We start from the raw sequence: 17,009 nt of genomic DNA, 5'->3' as shown, positions 1-17,009 counted from the left end.
AAAAAGGGCACTAGAACTTTTCATTTCCATTATCATGAGCCCTCTTGCGACATTCTAGGACCACTTGGTCGATACGATGACCCCTGGGAAAAAAACAAAAACAAAAAAAAAACAAAAAAAAAACAAATAAATAAACACGCACCCGTGATTTGTCTTCTGGCAAAAAATACAAAATTCCTCATTTTTGTAGATAGGAGCTTGAAACTTCTACAGTAGGGTACTCTGATACACTGAATCTGACGGTGTCATTTTCGTTAAGATCCTACGACTTTTAGGGGGTGTTTCCCCCTATTTTCCTAAATAAGGCAAATTTTCTCAGGCTCGTAACGTTTGATGGGTAAGACTAAACTTGATGAAACTTATATATTTAAAATCAACATTAAAATGCGATTCTTTTGATGTAGCTATTGATATCAAAATTCAATTTTTTAGAGTTTTGATTACTATTGAGCCGAGTCGCTCCGTTACCACGAACTATTTGATATAAAAGCTAAACCGTAAGAGATACAGTTGTAGCACACGTGGCAAAAAATAATAACAAAATCCTCTTTTCGCAAATATCAGCCAGCTTACAAGAAGGTTTTACAAGTCCAATACGTTTTCGTTAACATTTTCAGGTTTTGTCTTTCATTTAATATTATTAATGAGTACGACTAATCACAAATAATATTTTACAAAACTTGCAGAAATCTCTAGTTTCTGGTCAGAGTTACAAAAAAAAAAAAATCTCAACAAAGAAAAAAGGTCATTGAAAAGGAAAAAAAGAAAGTTCTGGAATTACATTTTAGAGACAAAGGGACTTTTCTTTTCTTTTGATCAACTTAATTAAAGATAAAAGAGAAACCAACTAACGAATGTTATTTGCTTCCTTTTTAAGATAGAAAATTAAAAGCGGTAAAGAGTTATTAAAAAACTGATATTTGAGGACATATTTAAAATGTATAAAATATAAAAGCAAGAAAAAACAAGAGCTCATATGGTATGAGCTCTGACAAAATTCTAAGAACCAATAGGTAGGTTTAAAAGGAAAATCAGAGGCTTAATGTCGGTCGGGATTTAAAATAAGAGCTCTGAGTCACGATGTCCTTCTAAATACCAAAATTCATTAAGATCCAATCACCTACTCGTAAGTTATAAATAACTCATTTTCTCTAATTTTTCCTCTCCCTTTAGCCCCCCAGATGGTCGAATCTGGGAAAACGACTTTATCAAGGCAATTTGTGCAGCTCCCTGGCACGCCTACCAATTTTCATCGTCTTAGCACGTCCAGAAGCACCAAACTCGCCAAAGCACTGAACCCCTCCCCCCAACTCCCCCAAAGAGAGCAAATCCAGTACGGCTACGGCAATCACGTCCGACATTTGCATATTCTGTCCACAAAGCTTCATCCCGATTCCTCCACTCCAAGCGTTTTCCAAGATTTCCGATTTCCCCCTCCAACTCCCCCAATGCCAACAGATCTGGTCGGGATTTGAAATAAGAGCTCTAAGACATGAATTCCCTCTAAATATCAAATTTCATTAAGATCCGGTCACCCATTCTTAAGTTAAAGATACCTCAATTTTTCTAATTCTTCCAAATTAACACCCCCCAGCTCCTTCAAAGAGAACGGATCCGTTCCAAGTATGTCAATCACTTTGTGCTTATTCTTCCCATTAAGTTTCATCCCGATCTCTCCACTATAAAGCGTTTTCCAAGATTTCTGTTTCCCTCCTCCAACCCCCCTGTCCCCGGATCCATTCGAGCCGAAAATGGAGCACCTGAGACATAAGATCCTTCTATATATCAAGTTTCATTAAGATCCGATCGCCTATTCGTAAAATAAAAATAACCCAATTTTCACGTTTTCTAAGAATTCCGGTTTCCCTCTCCAACTCCCCCCAATGTCACAGGATCTGGTCAGAATTTAAAATAAGAGCTTTTAAGCACAAGACCCTTCTAAATATCAAATTTTATTGAGATCTGGCTACCCGTTCGTAAGCTATAAATACTTCATTTTTTAGAATTACCCCCCCCCCCCCCAACTCCACCAAAGAGATCGGCTCCAGTCTGGTTATGTCAGTCACGTATCTTACATTTGTTTTTATTCTTCCCATTCAGTTTCATCCTGATCTCTCCGCTTTAAGAATTTTCTAAGATTTCCTGTCCCCCAACTGCCCCAACTGCCCCAATGACGCTGGATCCGGTTGAGATTTAAAATAAGAGATCTGAGTTACTAGGTTCTTTTAAATATGAAGTATCATGAAGATCCGATCACTCCTTCGTAGTAAAAATCCGTCATTTTTTTCTAATTTTTCAGAATTAACCTCCCCTCCAATAGATCGATCCGTTCCAATTATGCCAATCACGTATTTAAGACATCTTCTTCCACCAAGTTTCATCCCGATCCCTCCACTCTAAGTGTTTTCCGTGATTTTAGGTTCCACCCCCCCCCCCCCCGAAAAAAAACCCTTCAATTTCACTAGATCCGGTCGGGATTTAAAATAAGAGCTTTGGAGCACGATATCCTTCTAAATATTAAATTTGATTGGGATCCGATTACCCGTTCGGAAGTTAAAAATACCCCTTTTTTAATTTTTCAGAATTACCCCCCCCCCCCCCAACTACCCCAAAGAGAGCGGATCCGTTCCGGTTATGTCAATCATGTATCTAGGACTTGAGCTTATTTTTCCCACCAAGTTTAGCTCTGAGACACGATATCATTTATAAACATCAAATTTCATTAAGATCTAATCAACCGTTCGTAAGTTAAAAATACTTCATTTTTTTCTATTTTTTTCGAGTTAACCGAGTTAAACTTGGTTAATACCAAGTGCCATAAAAACCAAGCCAACCAGTTTAAAACTCGTTATAAAAATCTCACAAGCTAGCAATTTAGTGCATTGTATTCAAATTATAGCAACCTTCTAACTGATCATAAACTTAGGGATTAATTGCCCTAAAATACCTGGATTTACTAATTTTGTAATACTTTTCTTATTTTACGATTACTTTTGTTTGACTATGTTGGATTCGAAATCGTGTTTACGTAAACTTGTACAGCTTCCTTTTGCTGTTAATTCTATCCTTGATAATTCTGAATGAAGAGTAGTCAACAAAAATAAGCTGGGTTCTTGATGGATCAAGTACAGACAATCATTTCATGGCACTTACGTATTATAGCAACCACACCAAAGAAGTGAAGCTAGGTTAAACCTAATTTAATACATCAAAATATGATGAGAATATAATACTTTAGTAGCAAAATTATGGAATATAAGAATACTTTGTCATAATAATTTACAGCAATTGTACTATAATACATAAGTACCAATTCAATAAGAAATCCATTCTATTGAGCTTTTTTTGAAAATGAGTCACTTCTTTACATATGCGAAAACTTACAAATATGCTTTAAAAGTGCCTTGTTATTTATTATTGACGGAAACTAATTGCTTGGGAGGGGCAATAATCAACCTTTTTTTTTAATCTTCCATCAGTGGTATAGTTAGTTCTTATTAAGATTATAATTAATCTTAAAGATTACCTAGTTCTTTCCGTTTAGTTTTGTATTAGTCAACATGTTTTATTTGAATAATACGTTAAATATTTTTAATATGTTTTGCTGGGTTTTTAGTGGTTGATGCAACATATTATTCTTTGCCATGGTCTTTTTTACTTAATAAATCAGGTATATACCCACTGAGGGGCTAAGGGACCAAAGCTCCACAACCCCCCCAAGAAAAGAAAGTTAATTCTAAAAATTAAAGGAAACTTTAAACAACGTAAATTTAACAGCCTTTTCACTGTTTGATAAACAATTCTTGAATAACGACTTTCCTAGGTTAGATTTCTTTCTTTCTTTTTTGGCCAGTAAGTTTAATAAAACCCTCACCTCCCTCCTCCGAACAAGATTACAGACTTTAGTTTCCCACTTCCAAAGACTGCAACACATATTATACTTAATTTATTACTAATATATTATAATATAGCATTCCAATACGTATATCCAATATAGTACTCAAACATAACAGAATAAGATAGCCTAACTTGTCTTTCTAAAAAATACTTTTGTAGGTAAGTCACTTAATACATAATGTATTCTTTAAAATAATATAGTATTATTTATTTACAATGATAAACAATTTGTACTCACTTTATGTGCATTTTCAAGTACTTCCGCGCCTTTAATCAAGATTCCATTCAGAGCTCCGACTCCAGTTCCGACCATTACAGCAGTGGGAGTGGCCAAACCCAAAGCACAAGGGCACGCAATTGCTAAGACAGTTAGCGCACATCTAAATGCATATTGGAACACTATTTCTGTATAATTGAAACCATGCATGTCCATTTCCTGTAGAGACAAAACTTAAATATTAGATAAAATAGTCTAAACAAACCCTTAATCTATGTTTCATGTAATTTACATGGTTTTGCTAATGTGGCCATTAACTTTTCGGACAAGCGTGAGCCTCTAAAGTCCATGTCATGTTGTATTTGGGTTTTTGTATCTCTATGAAATACAGTTTTCCTTTTTTCTATTTGAAGGTATAAAAAAAACACCTCCATTGCAGTTCCTTTGAAGGCAAGCCCTAATTGGAAAATCATTTAAAGGCAGTTCATTTGAAGACCAAATATACTAGTAAGATAATATTGCATTAAAAAGTGACTATACTCTTCGCCTTACTCTAATTAGCCACGGCTGACAAATTTGTATTCACTTATACCAAGTTGGTTTCAATTCAATGGAGTTGATTTTTTAACTAAAATCAACTTGGTGGAAGTGAATAAAAACTTGAGAGCCATGGCTAAATAGAGTAAAGCCAAGATAGATGGTCTCTGTGAGAGGTAAAGCTTGCATTACTTTCAGTTAGTTTTTAAGTTGGGTAAGGGAGTTTCAGTTTCAACAAGTAACAATACCCTCCACTAGTTTTGGAAATATATTTCAAGCTCAGTCGACCGTGTTTAGGCTAAACGCCCAAAATCAAATAACGTAGCTTTGAGAGAGAATCACTTCATAAATAAAAATTCTGTCTTATTTCGGAATAAATCCCTGGGCATTACTTTTTTTTCTCAGCCTCCAAACTACGGCAACATGACTTATCTTAACTTGGGACAGTAAACATGGAACGTTCAATAACTGAGTAAAGTGACCTAAGTTGAGATGGGCGTTTTCCCTTGAACACTTGAACTGCAATTTCAACAGAAAATTATAGGAGGCCATCTACAGTTAAATCCACTTATTCATGCAAAACTGCCCTATCTCAACATAGGGCGTTTTGTAAAAATATAATCGTATATTTTATTTTTATTTTAGAAAGTTGAATATTTTCTTCGTTTCCACATAAATGCATTTCTGACACTTACGTTATTATGTTGAACATGCATTCATATTGATTTCATTAATATGAATGGCATGTACCAGAAGGAAATCGTTAGAGCACCCAGTTAATCGCTTGTACCAGTGGTTTCCAAGCCTCTTTTGAGGTAGCACCACATATTATCTATTAAGTCTCACTAGATATGTCACTTCAACATTATTGCAATTTTCACGGAGCGTTATCCAATCCAAGCGCAAGTGGAGTGTTATCCAATCGAACGACTTTGCCCGGGAGAGAATAGCCTAGGCTGTCAAATTTTATTAGAATGTCAATGTAATTGAGGATAACTTCGCCATATGTATCTCGCTGGGAGTGAGGCAGGGTTAGGATTGATTTCATTAATTTGAATGGCACGTACCAGTAGGAATTCGTTAGACTACTAACTACTACTACTAATAACTCACTGCAGCACCAAGCCGCCTGAGGCCAACACAGCTACGCACGCTCCTCCTCCAACCTAATCTATTTAAAGCCTCCCTCTTTACACCCTCCCAGGAAGTTCCCATTTCCTTTAAATCCTTATTTATGACATCCTCCCAACCCAGACAAGGACGACCTGCTTTCCGTGTAGCCCCAGACGGTTGGCCAAAAAGGACAATCTTCGGTAATCTGTCATCCTTCATCCGTAGAACGTGGCCTAGCCATCTCAACCTTTCTTTCATTATAGCCCCAGAAAGCGGGATTGAACCACACTTTTCGTACAACCTACTGTTTGAAATACGGTCAGTCAGCCGGGTACCCAGAACAATCCGTAGGCAATTTCTCTGGAAAACATCTAGTAAATTTTCATCTGCTTTTCGGAGTGTCCATGCTTCAGAGCCATATTTGACCACTGTCATCACTGTAGCTTCCAATATTCTAATCTTGGTTTGTAGGCTTATCTTTCTATTCTTCCAAACTTTTTTTAACTGTGAAAAAACACCCTGAGCTTTAGCTATTCTACTTTTAACATCTTCACTGCTCCCACCATCTTTACTAATAATACTACCAAGGTAACTGAAGCTCCCAACCTGATCAATCTTTTCGTTACCTAAGGTCACCTGTTCATCTTCACTTATTCCTAACCTTAGTGACTTAGTCTTCTTAACATTAATTTTCAAGCCTATTTTAGCACCCTGAACTCGTAAAACCTCTAAAAATTCATTCATTTTGCTCACACTTTCATCTAATATGCTTAAATCATCAGCATAATCTAAGTCCAGGAGCGTTCTTCCTCCCCATTTGATTCCATGGTCTCCAATTGCCTTTCCTGTGCTCCTTAAGACGAAGTCCATCAAAATGATCCATATAAAGGGGGATAGAACACAACCCTGCTTAACTCCTGATTTAATACAAAACCAGTTGCTAACCTCATTTCCTACCTTAACCGCAGCAGTATTATTCTCGTACATAGCGCAAATCACTTTAATGTATTTTTCTGGTATACCATATAACGATAAGACCTTTTTTAACGCTGTTCTATCAACAGAATCGAAAGCTTGCTCATAATCGATAAAACTAAGGACCAAAGGTGTTTGACAACGAAGGGACTTCTCAATTATTAACCTAAGAGTGAAAACATGGTCGACACATCCTCTACCTTTTCTAAAACCGCATTGTTCTTCCCTTAAAACTTTGTCTACAGCATGTCTCAGTCTAAAAAGTATCATATTACTCAGTAATTTGCTACCTACAGAGACCAGACTAATGCCTCGATAATTCCGACATTCACTCTTGTCACCTTTCTTATACAGTGGTTTAATTAAGGTTTTCCTAAAATCATTGGGTACTTCCCCTTTTTCAAAAATCATGTTCATAATCTTCAGTAGCTTATTCCTAACCTCAGAGCCACCATATTTAAGGAACTCATTAATCATACTATCAGCACCTGGGGCCTTATTATTTTTTAATCCTTCTAGTACTGTCGCTAATTCTTCCTCACTAAACAAATCTTCCTTCACATCCAAGGTATCACAAACTTTTTCATTTTCATCTATATCTTTTCCTGCAACTGTATCTCGGTTTAGCACATTCTCAAAATGTTCCACCCATCTTTCTTTAACTTTTTCCTTATCACTAATTGTGACCCCATTTTTATCTTTAACTGGGACTAGTCCGGATCGGCTACTCCCTTTCAATTTATTAACATGCCAGTATAATATTTTACTATTATGCCGTCTAGCCGCATCTTCCAGATCCTCAGCAATTTTATCCATTCGTTAGAACACCCAACTAATTGCTTGTACCAATGGTTCCTCAAGTCTCTTTAAGGTAGCGTCACATGTTATTTATTAGGTTTCACTAGATATGGCACCAGAACATTATTGAAAATTTCAAAAGCCATTCGATCAGATGATTTAGCTTCTAAATATTGACGATACCCAATGATATTCCACGGGCGGAGCGTTATCTAATCCAAGCGCACGTGGAGTGTTATCCAATCGAACGACTTTGCGCGGGAATATTGTGGGCGATGGAATAGCCCAGGCGGGAGATTTTGTTAGACAGCCAATGTTATTGAGGATCACTTCGCTCTATGTATCTTGCTGGGAGTGAGAAAGCTGTTTAAGTACCAACAATCTGTGGTAGCACCACAAGGAGTTGCTTCAAAAATAAGGTAATCTTGTGATCCAACTTACAAAACAAGAAACAGGGATTCCAGAATCCATAATTTAAAATAATTTTGACAGGCTATCTCTAACATAGTTAAAATCAGGGCACGTACCCATATCCACCATTTCAAAATAGCCAAATTTTATGAATTTTCCAACTACTTCCTATATACTCCACAACCTACTTAGCTGAACAAAAAAAAACGCATTAACCTCAGTTAATTTCAAGCCAATTGGAACCAACACTACTGCGAAGAGCTTGCATTGGTATTCATGAAGACTGATCGCTCGACCATAGCAATTAATAAAACAATATTGATAAAAACAGAATCAGTCAAAAAAAAATTCTTGTTTGTTTTGGAAATAAATCTATTTCATTTTTTCGTAGGAGTTTTCTTGTCTTAATATTTTCTTTATACTTCTAATTTTTGTCACTAACGTGTTACCTTTATCTTCTTTTATGACTTCATTAAAAAAGTGCCAGACTGAATATGAGTTAATAACACCAGTGGTAATAGAAGATGCAACACTTCAGGGGCTATTACTTCAATTTCGCAAGAAAGATAGATGAGAACATACATAATTATACAACACTGTTTTGAAATCCTTCAAACAAATATGATGCATAGTCTTAGAAACTATAAATCGAGGGGTCGCTGACTCTGTACATTTTGGAAAAACCACTTGTTCCATCAGGGAACCCATATTTCCGTCAAGCCACGCTTACTCGCACCATTCATTGAAAACATCACGCCACGCTTACTCGCACCATTCATTGAAAACATCACGCCACGAAGCACACGCCACCTCGTGTAATACGCCACCTCGCACACGCCATCTGGTGTAAATGTTTTCGAAATTGGGCTACCACTGGCATGAATTTGGAGAGATAAAACTAACTTCAAATACCAATTAACTCTTTTTCCTTTACTTGCAGGGTTGGGGAGGGGGGAACTTTTGCAGTAAATGCTCTTTAGAAATCAAATCTTGTTTTACTTCAACCAGATTTTTGTTTGGTTATAACCCAAATTTACCGTGGAGGAGGAGCCTCACTTGTCAAAGTTTTTCATTTTTGTTCTACGAATATCAAACAAAATAATACATGAAACAATTATCACAAGTTCTAAGCATCACTGTAAGTAAAGTCCCTATTTTTAAGCGGCAAATTTATCATATTTTAGGATTTAAAAAAAACAACAAATAGATCTTAAAAACTAGCGTAACATCAGTTAATATCTTAGAGCATATTTAACAGATTTTTGTTAGACAAGTCATCTAGAAGAGAGGAAAGCACTTCACCCACCTCCTCTCCGCGAGTCTGAGCCTGGATTTAACAATCCTTTCTAGACAAGAATGTCACGAACAAGAGCAATCAAAACACTATAAGCATAAAAAGACATATAAATAAAAAAGGCTTAAGCTGACAGATCTACGATAGAACTGAGATACTATTGTAACAAAAAAAAAAGCGAGTAATAAAGCGAGGCTTTGAATATTTCCTTACTGTTATTGGGAGGTATTCAAGGCCAACATAACCAACTATAATCCATCCTGTCAGAGTCGCTAAAGATAGTAAGGCCACAACAGGCACAAAATAGCCAGCAATTTTGTCAGCTAGTTGTTGAATTGGAGCTTTTGAAGTCTGTGCTTCTTCAACGAGACGAACTATTTGTGCCAAGGTTGTATCTTGGCCAATGTGAGTTGTTCTAACTATGAGTAACCCACTCTGATTTATTGATCCTCCAATAACAAGTGATCCTATAAATAAAAACTGGCCAAAAAGCAAATCTTGAATAATATTAGGAGATACGGGAGATCTAGTAAAAAGGGGTACATATCGGGTGCGCTAAATCTGATGGACCTATTTAATTGTGAACTATAGCGTAAGGTGTCTCTTAACTAAAGGTGGCTATACATGATCTAGTCAGTCAAAATACCTTATTAATGCCTGTAGCAAGGATAAACTGACATTATCTGATTTTTAAGTTATGTTCTAATCACGTGACAGCAGATGACACCCCAACATGAACGACTACAGCGATTGAAACCCTACTCACTTCTTTTCTCTACGTGGATCAGTAGCGACAATTGTATTTATTATTACTGGTGGTGGTTTTATGTGTTTTTAGTTTAGTGTTTTTCTTTTTTATCTTGTGCTGAGGACGCCAAGTTTAGATACAGACGAAATATCCGCGTTATTTTAGTCTTTCTTCTCTTTTCTCTCTACTGGCCGCAGTCTCGTTTGTTTTTTTTTTGTTTGTTTTTTTTTTAGTTTTATTTCTCTTTGTAGTTTGTTGACTACCGCGACGTAGACCAAAAAAATATAGAGACACCGTACTATTAGACATCACTTGGGAATAATTTGCTCCTAATAATCTGCTTCTAAAGCCAGTTTCTTGACATTTAAATTTTCTGCTTCAATAGAACCTGTGACGTTAAAATTAAGGAAGAGCACATATCATTGACAAATCAATTTTTTTCGTCAGGTAGGACCATGATCTAGCTCACACATTATACTTATGGTTGAATCTAAATAAGACTTTATTTGTATCCATTTTTGCTTTACCTTGGGCCGAATAAAAGAGCCACTTTTACTAAAAAAAACTTTTTTTCTACATTTAGCCTGATTTCTAAAATAATGTTCAGCATGCAAAACAAGCCCTGTTTCATAATTAACAAACACTATGAAAATTAAGAACATGCATGTTTTAGAACACTAAATAATCTTAAACCTTTAAACCTTCTATCCAAAGGTAGAAGTGCATATTTATTTGTCCAAGAAATTTCATCTGGGTAGTTTTTAGTTCGGACTGAGAGTGCCGTTAAAAATGTTTTTATGGCTTGTCTTAAATCTTCCTACTTACCATTTCTAATTGAGAATTACTTTTGAAAAGACAACCGAATAAGATGTTCAAAAAAGTCATTGTTTTTGGGTTTTTTTTTTTTTAGAATTCAAACTTCTTTCTAGATGTGTGTTCGTTCACTAGCGACGAACAGTCAGTAGGTTCTTGTGCTCATCTTCCTTAGGGTTATTGTAGTTATAAAACTTCTCTGTCGCGGTGACGGAAATAATGATATACAGCGCAAACAGCAACGGTAACATCGGTGCTTCCACTATCCCAGAAGTTTTCGAGGTTTCCTCCAATTTCGCAAAAATTAAATTAATTTCTTTGAAACTTCCCCATAAGAAAATTAGTTTTTTCAAAGTTCCCCAAAAATTAGCATCCAGAAAATTACAATTGTATTTCCTGTTAGCGAAATACTCTTTGTATTTAATTTTATAGACGAATTCGGAGTACCCAGTTTAATTTTGTCTCGGGGAATTCCGAAGAAATCGTCAAAATTTGGAGATAGAGATAACACTGTCTGAAAGACAACCAATCTTGTTGGCCATTCTACATGACTGAAACTAAGTTTAAAAGAGTTAAGGACTTGAAATAGACTAATTCTACTTGCAGCTTTTAAATTGTCTTCTCATAATCACATGCAGTTTTTTAATAAAAATCCTTCCTACAACTATAAAACAGTTTGTAGTAACGAACTGTAAGTAAAGAGAGACTCGCCCAATAGTAATCAAAACTCTAAAAAAATGAATTATAATAATAATTAATCCTTAAAAATGGGCTTTTTTAGCTGAATCAAATAGGACTCAGCTGCATCAATATGTAATGAAAATCATACAATACTGGATCACTTTAAGCTGAATCAATAGTAATCAAAACTTAAAAAATGAATTTTAATAACAATTAATACATCAAAATTGGCCTTTTATGCTGAATACAATAGTTAAGATTCATTAAGTTAAATTATACCCATAAAAGGTTACGAGCCTGGTAAAATTTACCGAATTTTAGAAAAGTGGGGGGGATATGAATTTTAATACTAATTAATACATCAAAATTGGCCTTTTATGCTTAATACGGTAATAGGTAAAATTAATTAAGTTAAATTATGCCCATAAAAAGTTACGAGCCAGGTAAAATTTACCAGATTTTAGAAAAATGAGGGGGGGGGCGTGAAGGACCACACTGCTCTTAGCGAACACCATGCGAAAAACTAAACAGTTGCCATACAGAAATTCACACCATCAGATTCAGCATAACAGATTACCCTGCTGTAGAGGTTTCAAATTCCTATGACTAAAACTGTTGAGTTTTCTAAAAAAAAAATGAAAAAAAGAAAAATTATCAGAAGAAAGTTCAACGATGCGTGTTTATTTTTTCTTTGGGAGAGGGGGTTTGTTTTCTTCTTGGGTGATCTTACTGAATCAATTGTCCTAGAAGATGGGGAGAGGGCTTATTAGAACGGAAATCACAAATTGTAGTGCCGTTTTCGGTGGCTAAAAAGAGTAGAGGACAACTAGCCACCTCCCACACTCCTTTTGTCGCCTAGGACATCCGATCGAAATTTTGAGATAGCCATTTGGTTCGTCATAGTTGAAAGGTCCAATAACTACACCTCTGAGGATGACGTGACCCTCTCCCCATAGCGCCGAGGAAAGCACTGTAAGCAATGCAATATGCCCATCGTTTACAAATAGTATTTGTTATTGGAAATTATTGAAAGTTTCTCATAGGAGGGGGGGGGTATTTACTATGGGAGGATTTTCTTCGGGGATAATTTTTGGTTGGTAGGAATTCTTCCAGGGGAATCTTATAGTGGAAATTTACACGGGCGAGGGAGATATTTCCAAACATGGTGTGATAAACGGTCAGAAAAAAAGTTATTTCGACTAAAAGTCGGAACAACATTAAAAATTAAAACGAACAGAAATTATTCTTTATATGAAAGGGCCTGCCCTTTCCCCATCCCTCGCTCTTTCCACTAAAGTTTGAATTTTGTCCCAATTCCTTAAGAATGACTCTTGAAACGCAAGGGGTGTCGAATTTGAATGAGAAGCTTTTTTTTTAACTTTAAGACTTTAGCGTAAAGATCAAGCATTGAGGAAGGGACAGCCCCTTTTAAGAGCAGTATAATTTCTTATCTTTCTAAATTTTAATGTTTCTCTTTACTTTCGGTTGGAAAAACTCGTTCTTTTTTTTCTGCCAAAGGAGATCCGTTCAAGGAAGGTTACGATCCATTCATTGTGAGACTGTCAGGGATGGTATTTGAAATCTCTCTAAAAGGAAGGTAAACCATTTATTTGCCGCATGAAGACATGGCCTTCATGCAACGAGCTTTTGAAGCGAATGAGGAGGGTTTTAGTAAAATATAAAAGTTGGAGCATTACAGCCAGCACGGATCTATTTCAAAAGTTGTTTCTAAACTTTGTTCCCTTTAACAATGAACCAACAAAATAAAACTTAGAAATCATACAAATTCGCATAGACACGAGATTTCTTTTAAAATATATTTCAGAGTAACTGATCCTTTTCATTTAAAGAAAATAAAATAACAAACTTTAAAAGAAGAAGATATATTAAAGAACCCTTACCTTTCTTCTTGAGAACAGGCATTGATTCTCCAGTAATTAGTGACTCGTCACAAGTTGAACTCCCGGAGAAAACTTTTCCATCAACTGGAACTTTTGCACCTGGTACCACCTGAACAAGAAAAATTAGCAAGACTAATTTAGCAGCCTTAAGGTAACAATTTGCTCCGAATTCTAGTAAATAATTCGACGGAACTAAAATGAAGAATCAGGGTTCATCAAAAATACTTTGGACTGAAATGGTTGTATTTTTTACATATTTTTACAATTGTATTTTGGATCAAAGCGTTTAATAGAAACTGATATAACAAATAAAATAAAAAGCAGCAATTCAATTTTTTTCTTGTTTTACTAATTAAAACCCATAAATTCTTATTCATCACTCTCAGATGACTTGTTCTTTATACAGTACCAGGGGCAAAAAAATGCTTTATTTTCTCCAGTGTTCTTTTTTTTTATTTCCATGTGAAAAAAGGAGGTTAAAACGATGAAGTATTGCATTCAAAAATAAGTAATAAAAAAAAATATATAAGCGTTGAAAGCTAACATGAACTTTAATAGCCTTAGAGCTGCGGTTTTATCACTGCTGGATTACCTAATGGACACTTTTTCAGCCTTTTGGGACCCTAAAATCCTATGAGAACCGTAAATTCATTTTCAGGTCTTTTGGAAAAGGGGTACCAAAATTGACCACTTTGGCACTAATATATATTGATTAAAACGAACTTGGACGTTCTGCTTCCTCGATAAGTCTCTAAAAGTGTTTAATTACATAACTCTGACCCAGAGTTATAATAACAGTCTCAACATAAAAACAAGACCAACAATTATGTGACTAATTTCCATCTTAATTTTTATTCTTCCCAAAGTGTTTGGATGGTTGATTGTGCAAAATTAAAACGTGTTTTGAGCAATTGCGTTTTGAGCATCTTGCAACACTGTTGACGCCAAACAACGTCATTTCGAGCCAATGCTTTCTATGAGCGTCATTTCTTTGTTGATGGGAAATACCTTACTATCTTCAATTTGTTACAGTTATTGCCCTGCTTGGAAGGTTTAAGAACATCTTCTTAAGCTGATTGAGGCTGTTTGGTGTATTTTTTCTTAGCTTATTTTGATGATATTCCAACAACTTTTTTTTCTTTACATTAGGTGCCGTAGTCTAGCAAAAACTCTGTATTGATTCTAAACTGTCAAAATGCTCCTACAGGGGTATTTTAGGTTTTATTTTATGCTGACTTTACAGTGGAAGCAGTTCTTCGATCGGGCAGTATGAGTGACAAGTTTATGGAATAAAAATGCTGGTTCAACAAACAATACGGTTCCAAATGGTATTTTGATACCATTATATTCACATTATTTACGTTATATTTACCATTATATTACCAAAATGGTATTTTGATACCATTATTGATACCATAAATACCAAAATATTCTAAGCTGTTTTTATAGTGGTCGGGTAGTATGAGTAACAAGCAAATGGGATAAAACTGCTGGTTCAACAAACAACATGGTTCAAAATGGTATTAATCATGTAATTAAAACAATATAATTTAGTAATTGATCATTAATTAACGTTTTTAGTACTTTCCATTTTGCAAAAACAAGCCATCCAAATGCTTTGAATTGAGGTTGTAAAAGAAGACGATAGCATAATTACAAAACGCCTTGAAAATGATGTTCTAATATAAAAAATATTCGTTCTGATTCAGCCTTAACTAGTACATTAGGAACAAGAAAAGCTGAAATTTCGGGGAAGATCTGACACATTTGACATTGTCCTCTATTTCCCCGGAACTGAGTAAGTTAAGGATAAGGCAAAAGTTCATTTACGGTTCTCGGAGTTCAAATCTACCGTTATGATGATGGGTGAGAATTTTCGTCATTTTAACACCCAAGCATAACTAAACGCCAAGGAAACATAGGAACAGGCCGTTCTTGACTACTGAGAACCTGCTGAAACGGCAATGATGAGGTGGACATCTTCCAGAATCAGGTTGAAAACGTTCAGCTGTTATCATTTATACCTTTTAAATTTTAAATACCAAATGCACGTCGTGTCGACGACAATGGCAAAGCCGCAAATATTTCAGGACAATTTCAACTTCAATTTCATAACAATCGAATAATCAGACTTGGAACAGAAAGCAATTGGTTTTTATTAAAAATTCCTCAAAATTGTAGCAGTTTTTTTTTTAGAAAAATAGCATTTAAAAAATTTTTCGGCATTAGCTTAGTACAGCAATCGGATTGTTTTTATTTTATTTTTATTTTTTACTCTTACCTTAAGAAGGTCACCTCTATGAACCAGCTCAACACTAATTTGTTTTTCGCTAAGTATTTCCCCTTCTTTACCAATCTCTACAAGCGTTGCCTCTGTAGCTTGAAGAGATATCAATTTCGCTAAAGCTTCGGATGTTTTTCCCTGGAAGAACAAGACAAAATTAGCTTCAGTTGAAGCCGACTTTAGATTGAATCTTAGTACTAAAGCTAGCAACTAGCTAATTCGTACTCGGTTTAGCATCTAGCTAAGTCGACCAATATTCATATCACAAGCTTTGAGCAGCGTGGGACGAAAAACGGCTGCCGGCCTAATATATTTTGCATCATGTTTCTCTTATATTTTGCATCATGCTAGCACAATTCCGCCTGGAAACTTATTATGGTATTAGTAGAAAATACATTTTGAAATAGGCAAAAAAAATTTAACATAAATTTGTCCGCAGTTATTAAGCAATCTATCAATTTTATTTGGATAAAGATTCCTAATGTTTTATTCTAACATAATATACAACTTCTCGCCGGGAGAAGACAAAAAAGATTTTCCAGGGAATTAGCTCTTCTGTCGCATTCTAGCTATCCGAAGATTTGAATTCCTTCCAAGTGGCCATAAAATAAAGACATAGAGGTTTCACTCAGGCATCAGAAAAAAAACGTTTCGTTTCACTCCCTAGATACCATCTCGGAACTTAGGTAATCTCAGATGAAATATTGAACACCAAAAAACCATAGGACAACACGAAAAAATGTACGTTCTCAGAAACCGAATTATTCAATAGGAAAATAACTACAAAAATCGAAAATATCCAAAGACGATCTCTTTTTAACAACAATTAATTTTATTCTACAAAAAAAAATCCATAATAAACAAATAAGTGCAACAATAAAGATATATCGAGTCTAAAGCAAGGTCAGGTGATTTAAATAAAACCCAAGCAACAACTCTTACTAATGATGCCTCGCTGTATCATTTATATTTCTAAGAACAACACATTGGAAAAAGTTATTCGTTTTCTGGAATTCATAGACTATTGTTTGTTTTTTCTTCCCGAACCCTTGAATGAAATCTTGGTCTTTCAATCTCATCGCAGCCTATTATAGGACACCCTCTTTTTCTCTTTCCCTTTGCAGGCTTTTTGAAAATACTTCAAGTAGTTGTAGTTAAAACATTCTCTGGAACTAGATAGTCCTCTAATAATTACCAAGGTCATATAAAAGGTCACCAGGAGCCTACCTTTCCCTCTGTCAGAATTATTTTTTAGAAGGGCGGGGGAGGAGATTATTTTCTAATGAACAGATAATTTTTTTTATTATGCAAAATATAGAAAAGGTACGCTTTTGATAAGA

At 35.3% G+C, this 17,009-nt stretch overlaps 1 protein-coding gene across 6 annotated transcripts in view; it reads right to left on the bottom strand.

Moving 5' to 3' along the window:
* The window catches only part of LOC136038677 (copper-transporting ATPase 1-like), a 268,609-nt gene that overhangs the window by 152,659 nt on the left and 98,941 nt on the right, over positions 1-17,009 (bottom strand). For all 6 annotated transcript variants that reach the window (XM_065721953.1, XM_065721956.1, XM_065721954.1 and 3 more), the window contains exons 12-15: positions 15,667-15,807; positions 13,386-13,494; positions 9,456-9,709; positions 4,136-4,333 (exon numbers count right to left, since the gene is read on the bottom strand). In XM_065721953.1, coding sequence (XP_065578025.1) covers positions 4,136-4,333; positions 9,456-9,709; positions 13,386-13,494; positions 15,667-15,807 — 702 coding nt within the window. The remainder of the gene's footprint in view (positions 1-4,135; positions 4,334-9,455; positions 9,710-13,385; positions 13,495-15,666; positions 15,808-17,009) is intronic.

The sequence above is a fragment of the Artemia franciscana genome, chromosome 18 (genome assembly GCF_032884065.1).
Source record: "Artemia franciscana chromosome 18, ASM3288406v1, whole genome shotgun sequence".
Lineage (NCBI taxonomy): Eukaryota > Metazoa > Arthropoda > Branchiopoda > Anostraca > Artemiidae > Artemia > Artemia franciscana.
The sequence above is the reverse complement of the archived record's forward strand: the minus strand, read 5'-3'. Positions and strand labels throughout refer to the sequence as shown.